At 40.0% G+C, this 12,186-nt stretch overlaps 1 protein-coding gene across 10 annotated transcripts in view; it reads right to left on the bottom strand.

The window, feature by feature from the left end:
- Positions 1-12,186, bottom strand: part of MYO1B (myosin IB) — a 192,011-nt gene that overhangs the window by 10,286 nt on the left and 169,539 nt on the right. For 7 of the 10 annotated variants that reach the window (XM_021075958.1, XM_021075961.1, XM_021075956.1 and 4 more), the window contains 5 exons: positions 10,634-10,720; positions 7,412-7,486; positions 5,425-5,559; positions 3,422-3,528; positions 133-265 (listed from right to left, as the gene is read on the bottom strand). In XM_021075958.1, coding sequence (XP_020931617.1) covers positions 133-265; positions 3,422-3,528; positions 5,425-5,559; positions 7,412-7,486; positions 10,634-10,720 — 537 coding nt within the window. The remainder of the gene's footprint in view (positions 1-132; positions 266-3,421; positions 3,529-5,424; positions 5,560-7,411; positions 7,487-10,633; positions 10,721-12,186) is intronic. The other 3 variants (XM_021075964.1, XM_021075963.1, XM_021075966.1) reach the window with 1 other exon arrangement.

Below are 12,186 nucleotides of genomic sequence, written 5' to 3'. Positions count from 1 at the left end.
CCACCTGAGCTTAAAGATAAAATAGCTCTCTTCACAATAATTGTGCAGAAAATATGAAATGCAAATTGTAACATTCAGGAAACTGTCTCAACTAATAAACACTTTGTACAGTTTCAGGGTTAGCGTTCTTACCTTCCCATTAGCACGGTTAATTTTGTTCACAACTTCAGCAATGATAATCTTTTCTTCAATGGCATCCTTGAGTTTCTTATACTTGGGATTCTTGTTGATTTCCAGGTAAGGCCCTTGGAATGGTTGCCCAACACTAAAGGGAAAAATTCCCTCATATTAGAAAAGGTTTCAGGGAGTTCCCATTGTGGCTCAGCATAAGGAACCTGACTAGTATTCATGAGGATGCAGGTTTGATTCCTGGTCTCGCTCAGTGGGTTAGGTAAGGACCCAGCATTTGCCATGAGCTGTGGTGTAGGTTGCAGATGTGGCTCAGATCTAGTGTTGCTGTGACAGTGGCATAGGCTGGCAGCTGCAGGTCCGATTCAACCCTTAGCCTGGGAACCCTTCCATGGGCTGTGGGTGTGGCCCTAAAAAGCCAAAAAAAGGGAAGGAAGTACTACTGGAAAAAGATTACAGGTCAGTTGATCAGTTGATTCTAAAGAAAGACAACTTCATAAACAGTTATTTTATAAATTTCATACATTATACTTATACCTGCCCTAAATATTTCCTAAATAAAGTTGGAAATAGAACTGTAAACATATTTCAAATATATTTTTTATGTGATCATGGCATTTGGATGGTAGGACTTGGATAAAATCTTATTACAGGGAACAACCAAGATAGAAACCACTCATAAGGACAGCCAAGACCCATGTTCATCATCTCATGGGGAAAAAAGAGGCAATTCCTCCTCACCTGTTAATATAAAGGTGACAGCTGCCTACACAGGATTCATTAATGCTTTTAAACAATATGTAGCACTGATAAAAAGAGCACAAATCATTACCATCACCTGTTCCAAAGAAAAATTTCATTTTCTCACAGGGAGTAAGACAATCAATAGGCCCTCCTGGGAAGAACAGATCCAGAGCAACCTACTGTAGAAGAAAACTAGAAAGCACTTTTAATATGACCACGGAGCTTAGGCTTTAAGTAGGTAAAAATATGAAAAAGGAATCAGGTCTCTCCTTTTAGGATATGCCCTTAAGTGGGCAGAAGTGGCCAAGGTAAACATTCAGAATCAGACCAGTTTTCTTCTAAACAAACCCTCTGCAAGAGGCATGACTGTGCACACAGCCCCAAGACGCCGATTTCCCTAAGGACTTGTGGAGTGATACTCAGGGCGGCTTCTCTGAAGACGCCAACAAAAACCACGCCTTCATTTTGAGCTATAAAGTTCTAGTAATTTGACAACACAACTTTGAATGCTTGTGCTGTGGGTGGAGGATGGGGAAGAAAATCCACGTAGGTGGTCAGTGCTTCATGACCCCCAGGACAGAAAGGCTGGCACCCCTAAGGCCTGCCGCTCAACAAACAGTATTAGAAGAGTAAAGAGTTCCATCTCTCTCAGTGCTGGAGGGGAAGCATGTCCTCCCACCCCTGAAAACTAAGAAAACCATCCCAAGCAGACTTGGCCTGACCTCAACATTTTTGGGTTGTTGTTCATATTCAAACATGTTTTTAATAATACAAAGTGCTAATGGCCTTTGAATTTGTTTCTTTAAAAATGCACTTTTTCCCTCCCTCTAGTTTCTAAAGAGTCACCTACAGGGAATACTAATTAAGAAGGTCACTCTGGAGTTCCCGTCGTGGCGCAGTGGTTAACGAATCCGACTAGGAACCATGAGGTTGCGAGTTCGGTCCCCGTCCTTGCTCAGTGGGTTAACGATCCAGCGTTGCCGTGAGCTGTGGTGTAGGTTGCAGACGCGGCTCGGATCCCGCGTTGCTGTGGCTCTGGCGTAGGCTAGTGGCTACAGCTCCAATTGGACCCCTAGCCTGGGAACCTCCATATGCCGTGGGAGCGGCCCAAAGAAATAGCAAAAAGACAAAAAAAAAAAAAAAAAAAAAAAAAAAGAAGGTCACTCTACAATTTAAAGATATATAAAGAAAAAGCTGAATGAATGAAGTCAGTGGTGGAAAGCATATAGACAATTTTCCCGTTTGCATATGCTTTGGACAGCAGGGATTTTGGACAACGTTGGATTTAGTGTTTGAGTGAGGGGAGTGTACAACCCCTCCAGCAGCCAAACAAGCTGACCAAGGAAGCCAAGTCATCATTTAAAATAGCTAAAGCAAATGAGTTTGGCAACTTAGGTTCATTTAATCCTTTAAAAGGAAGAGCTTTCGAATGTGTGTAGACATACAGAATATATACACACCACATAAAATACATGTGAATATACTTAGCATGTAATGCATTTTTATTTCTAGGCCATTCTTTGGGGAAAGCACAAAATTGTTATTTGGCTTGAAACTGTACAATCTACTTTTTAAATAAACACCAGATGAAATGCAGGGAGGAAATGATGAACTTGGGAAATGTGAGAATAATCCAATAAGGAGTTTTTACCAAGAACTTTACTTGGTGAACTTGCGATTGGTGTTCCTTCTTTTATTGAGTACTTGGTGTCTACAGTGAAGGAAATGAACTTGCTGCAGAGACTGGTGAGGTCATGCCCCATGAGTTAGTTAGCTGACCAAAGGCCACCGCTGAGGCAACACTCAGAAAGTGACAGGCTGGCTTATTCATTTCTTTTATCTTACAAATGAGATTCTGACCCAGCCTTATTAAAGGAGGAAGACTGTAATGGTTATTACAGTAGACTGTCAAGAGAAACCACCCAGACTCTGAAAACTGAAAAACTAACGGGAATTTACAACATAAATTTTATTTATTTATTTATTTATTTTGGTCTTTTTTGGTCTTTTCTAGGGCCACACCCTTGGCATATGGAGGTTCCCAGGCTAGGGGTCTAATCAGAGCTGTAGCCGCCAGCCTACACCAGAGCCGCAGCAACACCAGATCTGAGCTGCATCTGCAACCTACACCACAGCTCACAGCAACACCGGATCCTTAACCCACTGTGCAAGGTCAGGGATAGAACCTGCAACCTCATGGTTCCTAGTCAGGTTCATTAACCACTGCGCCAGACGGGAACTCCCCAACATAAATTTATCTTAATATCCCAGAGAATTTTTATCAGAAATGACTAACTTCTAATTATTTAGAAAGTACTCAGGCTAATGCCAATGGAGTAAAACCAACAAATGTGATCTTGTTTCTCTAAGTACGCTATGGAAGTCCTTGCTCAAATGTGTTTTGTTCATATCCAGCTGATCATAAAATGATTCATGAAATTAAAAAACTGTATATTACTAAAATCAAACCCCACTAGAAAACATCTACCAGTATATTTGAGAAACTTTAAAAATACTGGCTTTTATGGGTAAAGCAAAGCCAAAATACCTAGATGGGTATAGAGCCTTCTTGTCTTTGAAGAGTTCACTGGCTTCTAGTTTCTCTTCGTAAATAAGTTTCTGTTGGTCTGTGAACTGGTCCCTGTATTTTTTACACTGTGAGATATAAAAGGAAGAAAAGAAAAAAAAAGATATCACTTATATAAATAAATCATTACTCATCCTTAAATATGCTAAGCCAATTTAACAGAATAAGAGTAGATGTGTGTGAAATATTCATTTAAAACGCCAGGAGCATTTTTCCTTCCTGAATTTTGAAAAGGTTGGTCTTGGCAAACATCATAAAAATTATTGTTTGTGTTGCAGAACTTGTGATGCTTCTTCCAAACACACAAGGGCCCCGTTGGCCTGGGCCCTCCTGGGAGGATGGTTTCCTCCCATGATGACGTCAGCCCCTGGACATCCTTAGTCCTGGGCTATCACACTCTTTCAGAGACTCACAGTAAGAAAAACATGTTACATCACCACCCAGTGCACATCTTTATATGCACGCATATAGATAACAGACACAAAAGCTTCACAAAGCAATACTTATCCTTTTCTACAGGTTGTGTATTCTGTTATTGTCTATTCTACTCTATTTCATTTTAAGATGCTGGTAGCAATCTGATAAACTGATTTCATGACCCACAAATATCCTATGGCCTATGGTTTGAAAAGCACTGCTCTGAATCCCCCAATACCATCTTATCATGTAGACGTGACGTGGGACCTAAGCAATCTCCCTGTCACCCTAATTCTGAGGTTGCAATGAAAGGAGACAGGGGTGGCAGGAGGGGCAGGACCAGGTTCTTTAGATGAATTCTCTAAGAAATTCAGTTCAGAGGTGATTGAGAACCGACCCTCCACATAGTCATATAAAGGGATGTTAGCATTGCTGCCCACCTTTTCAGGAATAAACTCATCCCTGTCATTTTCCACCCCCTATCCAAGGGAGGCAAGGGTAAGATTCAGAAGCTGGGGGAGAGCGGAGGCAGAGCTGAAGCCCAGTATTAGCAGCTTCCCATCATTATTTCTGAAAATAGTGTCTATGTCAGACTCAAAGGGGGAGATGAGCATTGAGACCCTGGTGAATCTTGCCAAACTGCCTCAACTAAGTCAGGGTACACAACTCAGAGCCCAGTTCCATATGCTGTGCCGGTACCAATCATTACACTGACCACTGATCAGGTCTCTCTACACATAAGGGACTCAGCTAAGACCAGCCCACGGTACTGGGCAGGAAAGAGATTCCCAGAGGACAGATCCATCAATCATTCCCTTCAACAGAATGATTTCATTCTATCTGAATCATATATATTTACCATTCTATATATCAATTAAGTTACTGAAATAAAGTCAGCATCTGTACGAGTACCCCATGTATTCCACACTGAGCACCTCCTGAATAACATGTTACGCTCTCATATAAAATAAAGTGAGCCAAAACATAAGGCCAAATCAAAGAGATTTTTCAGTTTCTCTTTAATTTAGGTAGGGGGAAATTTTAACTTCTTTAATGTCTTTTGGGGGACTTCAGAGATTTTTTTTTTTTCTGCTCTACCATGAAAATGTGAGTATTCTCATGTGTGTCCATGTATGTCTACATTGAAAGTAAACTCATACAATCAATGAGAATTTACTACTCAGATGAAGATGTCCAAATTTTATTATTTCTACCTCCGGTAGTATTTCTTCAAATAAAGATGAAGACGAAAACAAGAGGCTGAATGCCTTGAAAGCAACTGGAATCTGGAAGGGAAGGAAAATGCAGCCCTGCACTTAACTTCCCTTTCCAATCATGGATGAGAGGCGATGCCACAAAAGCACCTGGGGCTCTAGGATTTCTCACAGAAAGCCAAGCACAGTGCTGGCTTCAAAGACACCAAAGTCCTCAACTAATTCTCCCTGAGGATAGAGGAAGAATGTGGTAAAATTCTACTTTTACGTAACACTTCTCGAACACTTAAAATATGTAAGAAGTCTCTGAAAAAACCTAAGACATTTTTTTACCCTCCACAAGTGGAAAATCCTTTTTAGCTCCTTGTGAGTAGAATCCAAGAATAGGTAAGGTCTTGATGGCCAATTCTTGTCTATCGGAGATAGGGAAGGCACCTTATTTTTCATTTCCAAGAAGTATTTTTGCATCTGTGTTGAATTTGAGAGAAAATACCAGATCAGTAAAAACACCAGAAAAAAAACATTGTTTTACATAAACCAGCAAGTTCTAGTCCATAAAGCTTTGTAACTCTTTAGCAAAGTCTCTATTCCACTCTTAACCCTGGTTGGAGAAATCTGAGCTCCACCAAACGGTTAAGAGAAAAGAAGAATACTAACACAATTTTAATATTAACTAATAATAAAACCAATCAACACTAGAAGCTGCAATGTTTAACAGGTAGCTGCTAGCCACAGGCAGCTATTTATATATAAATTTTAAGTACTTAAAAAGAATTAAACGTCCAGTTGGTCAGTCACATCAGTTACATTTCAAGTGCTTTATAGCCACCTGGCCACTGGCTGCCCTGCTGAACCACAAAGATATAGGATGTTTTTGTCAGTGCAGAAAGTTTTTCATTTTATTTTATATTTTGTCTTTTTAGGGCTGCACCCGCAGCATATGGAGGTTCCCAAGCTAGGGGTTGAATCAGTGCTACAGCTGCTGGCCTCTGCCACAGCCAGAGCAACACGGGATCTGAGCCTCATCTACGACCGACACCACAGCTCACAATACCAGATCCTTAACCTACTGATCGGGGCCAGGGATGGAACCTGTGTCCTCATGAATACTAGTCAGATTGGTTTCGGCTGAGCCACAATGGGAACTCCCACTTGCTGCACCACAAAGGAGCTCTTAATATTACTTCATCTTAACCCTCATAATCCTCTGAGTTTAGCGTTATTATTATCCCCACTTTAAAGACAACGAAAGGAGGTGTGCAAATCTGTGAGGGGTGGAGCAAGCTGGCTGCAGTTTGCACTCTTCACCACTACACAGGCTTCTCTGAAAGACAGGGGGAACTTTAGAATCCATCCTGGGACAGAGACATAACCTCACTCTCCTGTACCCCTGAACCCACTAACTTGTTTGCCAACCCTGTTTTGCAGCAGCCTAGGGCAGTTGAACAGGGCAAGATTGTGGTATTCCCTTAAATTCCTACACTGAAACCCTAATCCCCAATGGGGTAACATTAGGAGATGAGAATTTGGGGTGGGGGGGTAATTAGGTTGAGATGAGATCATGAGGGCAGAGCTTCCAAAATGGGATTATAAGAAGAGACAGGAAAGAGTTTGCTTCTCCTTCTCTTTGAAATATGAAGAGCAGGAAGAGGCCCTCCTGAGGACTAGACCATGCAGGCATCCTGACCCTGGCCTGCCCGGCCCCTAGTCCTGTGAGAAAGAAATGGTTATTGTTTAGCCACACTATCTGTGGCATTTTTGTTATAGCAGCCTGAACTAAGGCACCCAGCTTTCTTGGGTTCACTTTCCCCCAAAGTATGGTCTGTCTCTCTGTCAAAGAATATTTTGGTAATCATGTGTGGAACTCTTTCTGAAATGATTCTACCTGAATCTAATCTGTGGAGAGATGATAAAAAAGGGTCACAGGCTCTCAGTGCTAAAGTTATGATTTTTTTTTTTTGGTCTTTTTGCCATTTCTTGGGCCACTCCCGCGGCATATGGAGGTTCCCAGGCTAGGGGTTGAATGGGAGCCACAGCCGCTAGCCTACACCACAGCCACAGCAACACAGGATCAGAGCCTCGTCTGCAACCTACATCACAGCTCACGACAATGCCGGATCCTTAACGCACTGAGCAAGGCCAGGGATCGAACCCACAACCTCGTGGTTCCTAGTTGGATTCGTTAACCACTGAGCCACGATGGGAACTCCCTAAAGTTATGATTTAATTGTAACCAAATAAGTCACCACACCACTGAGCTGGTACTACTAAGTAGTTAACCCAATCATGCTTATTAGCCATATATAGAGTGTAAACTTACAATTCTCTGAAGCGTAAATTCATAAATTTTCTTTCCAGCATTGGCTCTGAAGAATTTCCTATACTCCCTGCGTACCTTTAAAAATAAGCATCAGAATACAAAGGTTACTGTGTGGTCAACATATAGCCGTAAAGATGATACACCTCTATTAAAAATGAACATAGATGGAACAAGTAAATTTATAAGTGCCTTTCTGGATATAAAAAAATAATTGAAGCATATTGAGACAGTGGCTTTTAAGTCAGAGAAAAAGAATTAAGAGATGCAAGATAATACTAGAAGGTTTTGATGTTTTAAATCCTCTTAACTAGTTTTTGAAGAGTCCGATAATCTGATGAGAAACACTTTATAGGCATAGCTTCAAATCCATCACAAATCAAAAATACATTCCAGGACAAATTAGAAAATAAGCTAATTTTCACTTCAAATTGGTCTTAAAAGGAAAATGTCTAAAGAAATAACTGGCAGTTTCCTTGCCTATGAAGATAGGACTTTTGTATTGCATACTGAAAAGTGAATGTGACGAAAAATAAAAATTTAAAAGGAAGCTTTTGAATGACCGTTATCTCCCATTTAATTGCATTAATTTTTCTCTCATCCCCATTCCCACCAAACTTTATACTATACTATCACAGTACTTAAGAAAACGTATTATAGTTTTAGTTTATAATTTCTTCCTTCCTACACTGCTGTAATTACTTTGTGTACTAATGTCTAACAGATAAAATAACCCAGGTGTTTGCTAAATGAAGGAGTGACAGTTAAATCTGGAAAGAGGGGAAAATACTTAAAATGTTTATTATCATCCAGCTATAAATGGGAGAGTCAGAATTCAGCAAAATATTAGTTTACTTAAATAATTCAGAAATTATGTGTGTTTTTCTTATATTTTCAGCTTTCTGGGTTTAACTGCACATGTTCAAAATATTCCTACATAAGGGGCTGTAAACCAGCAACCTAGTACCTACATTCAGTTTGTCGAAAGATGTTTTATACGCACATTTTAAAATTAAGAACGTCACACAGGAATTCAGACTGCAGGTTTCTCTTACAATTTCTAAGGTGTAGCCCTCGTGAGCCCTGTTCATGGCAAGGACTCTAGGACCAGAGCAGCCATTGCTGCCTTAGAAGAGAGGTGCAAGCTCCAAAGGGCTGGAGGCCCCCCCTCCTAGCCCACCTTCCCTCATCCACGTGGCTCGCCTGCTTCCTCTGCGCATTTGAGCACCAGACCTGTTCTCTACCCATGTGGACTATTAAGGTTTACAAATTCTCCCACACACCAGGTAGGCAGTTCTTCCTTCAATTCAGAGTCTATGTTTCTGATGATCACCTCTCTTTCAGCCGTGGAGTTGTTTGTAATGATTTCAAATCTCAAACTTATAAGCTTAGAAGGGACAAGAAGGAAAATGGTACCTATTCCTTGGTTCTGGAAATTACAATAGTGTACAAAAGCAGAGAAGTTAAAGTGAGGTTTCATGAAAACATAGCCTTAGAAATATACTAGAAGTCCCATATTCACTTGAATGTCACTGTCATCGAGCTCAATGTGACATGCATTTTGACACTCACAGGACAGGCCCTTTCTCCTGAAATATAGCTACATACAGAAAAGGCCTGGTGACAACATGCTGGCATACAGAATGGGTTCCCCACATGGGCTCTAAGGGTCCTTAAAAGTGTCCAATGAACTGTGTAACCAATTCCACAACAATCAAATCATTCAAAAGGGAAAAACTACTGTTGATATCAACATAATTCTTTTTTTTTTTTAAAATACAAAATTATCACATTGTTGGTCCTCAAAGAAGTTTAATCTTATAATAACAGTAAGATATTAAAATACTCCTGTTTTGTGGAAACTGGAAAAAAAAAAAAAAGACAGTTATGTCTAGAGTAAGCCCAGTTAACTTTAACTAAAACAGCACCCACTGACAAACTGAATTTGGTTTATAGGATGCTAGCACACACTCTAATATGAAAGTACTTTTAAAATCATATGCAATTAGTTAAATCCAGAAGACTGAAGATAAATGTGATGTTGCTGGTAGAAATAATTATAGAGAGTAAAAATCCCAACTTGATGTTGTTTGTTCCTTCCTTTTATGAAAATTAGAATGCAAATTAGAATGTGAATAAAATGGGAAATAAAATCCCTAGTTTTGACTTTGAAAAAGGAATTAAAGAACTTGTTCAGAATTCTTTAAATAGATCATCTTAAATTCATATTTGTTACTTAATTCAAAAAGTACTGGGTGAATATTCATTATAATCAAAAAGTTAATTTACTAAAAGTTGATAGGCTAAATTTTCAGGGGGAAATGCAGATTGTCCGAAGCAGAGTTTACGGATGCTGCTAAAACTGTTCAGATTCAAAAATCAATGGTTTCCTGGATAATATTCAAATGTTGAGGAAAAAAGGAATTATTACAGTATTAAAGTAAAAATAACCAAGAGGAAATGTCAAAAGGGGGCCTAATTATCCCCAAAACGGCAGCATGGATGGCTCCCTGCCATGATGGGTTACTATCAGGACGACAAATCCTTGTATTACCTAAAGGCCATTCTCAAGGTTTCCAGAGCTCAGAGTCATATTTACTTACAGGCGACCCTTACCACAAGTCATGAGTACTGCTTTGAAATAAACCTGCCCTAAATTAGAAGGCATTTGAATCTAAGTTCTCTTCAACCTGGATGATCCACGACTGGCCTTATTTGTCAAAATCTGTCATGGCTGCAAACCCCTTTGGTATCTTTGTGAACAATCAGAATGATGAGCACTTTGAAGAAAGCTCCGCCTCAGGAGCTGCCAGTGGGGCAGAACAGAGGGATAAAGGGCAACAAAAGCCCCAGATCCCCAGGCTGGTTATGGCAGACATGGGTCAGCTTTTAGCTCAAATGCTGTAACTCTGTCTCGTAAGTGGGAAGAAAAAAAAACCTTCATCCTCATAAAGGTAACATTAAATAGTAACATTAGATAACAAAGTATCTTGGATAAAATATCTATTTAAAGTAATACTCTATTACTTTAACGAAAGACACTGCAATAAATCAGAAAATATTAGTGTATAGGTTTGCTCTCAAACGGAAACACACTTAGGCAAAATGACATTGTAAAAGACTGTGCAGACCATTAGCAAGCATAATCAATTGTTCTGTCAGGGTTAGTAGGTGCTGGGCTTCATTGAGTTCACCGTGGACAGAAAGAAGAGGTTGAGGAAGTACCTTCAGTCCAAGCCAGTAAGCCCAAATGACAGCAACTGCATGCTTACGCCTAGCCTCTTCCTTCAAGCGTTTCAACTCCCTTCGAGCCTAGAATGTTTTAGATGGTAAATAAAAGAGACGGCCCAATGCAGATAGCACAAATGACCAGAAAAAGACACCCCACCAAAACAGAAAAGCCAATTTATGTATCGGGATTTCAGAACGAAAGAGAAACGGTGCACAATCACTTAAACCCAGAGTATCAGTGTCAGGCAGGTGTGGTCCCTTGAATTTTCAGTGCATTAAGACTGTCTCAGAGGAGGGCAATTGTGTGGTACCCCAGGGAAGTATTCCCCAGCCCCTTATTTCTATTCTTTTCCTTTTTTTCTCCCCAGTTCTCTCTATTCACTTCCTTCCCCACCCTCTCTCCCTCCCTCATCAAAGCCTTAGAACCTAATGAGTTCCGTAGACTTCCTTGTGAATTCCTGATTTGGTTCATTTGGGCATATACAAAGACAACTTTTGAGAATAACCATTTAGAAACCTGGAAGGAATAAAGGCTGCTTCTCTAGAGTTCAAAAACAATGCAAAACAAAACAAAACCCCCAATTCTTTCCAGTTGGAAAATTAGAAGTAGCATGCATCAAAATTCAGTATTAGCTAAGGCCCCAAACAGTGAAATATACTGAAGCAATATAAAAAGGGAAACAACTCATAGGTTTAAAAACTAATCTGAAGGAAAAATTAATCTAAGGCACTAAAAATTAATCTATTTTCAAAGACAGGAATACCGGGGAACCAATGTTTCATTACATCATAGTCCTCGGGCTGGGGGGCGTGTTTGCTCAGTGGAAAAATCCCAGGGATAATTGTCTAAAAGTCCCTCTGCCTCTGCTAAGACATTTCCTTCAGTTTATAAAAGGAACTAGATTGTTCCACACAGATTTTTCAGGGGAAGAGGCAAATGAACAACTTTGGTTAGTCTGTGGCAAGTTAAGACTTTTTGTAGGCAAATGTTGACTTTTCTCATTTTTCTTGCTATGGGTTTAGTGTTGACAAGGTAGACTTAAAAACACAGGACTATAATGATATTTGAGTTTTTAAGTGGAAGATACATTTTTAGCAGAGATGACCTTTGGTTTTTCTAAGCAACACAAACATCTAAAATGCTCGTCCCTTGGGGTATGTGAAATGTTCACAGAGCCCACGACTCTGCCTGGGGATTAGTGAGAGTATTTCAGGAGGCCTTTGTTTCTGAAAACAAACAGCTGATGCTGAAATTCCTGGGATTCTACGGGGGCAATTACAGCTAGCTTTGCAGGAACATAGCTTTCTGTTCAATCACAGAAGATAATTCTTTTCACAGAAAACATTTTACTTGTAATAATCAATAGCTGCTACAGTGAGTTTCAACAATTCCATTCATGGATTAATATTTTTTAAGGCATGCATTAAAGCCATCTCTACTGTCAACATGTTGCAGAAGACCAGCTAAAACCCAAACCTCAATGTTGCCAACATGCCTCTGCCACGCATAAAAACACCTCTAGAAAACTGCCAGGATCTATCAGGGG

Source organism: Sus scrofa, chromosome 15 (assembly GCF_000003025.6).
Source record: "Sus scrofa isolate TJ Tabasco breed Duroc chromosome 15, Sscrofa11.1, whole genome shotgun sequence".
Taxonomy (NCBI): Eukaryota; Metazoa; Chordata; class Mammalia; order Artiodactyla; family Suidae; genus Sus; species Sus scrofa.
The sequence above is the reverse complement of the archived record's forward strand: the minus strand, read 5'-3'. Positions and strand labels throughout refer to the sequence as shown.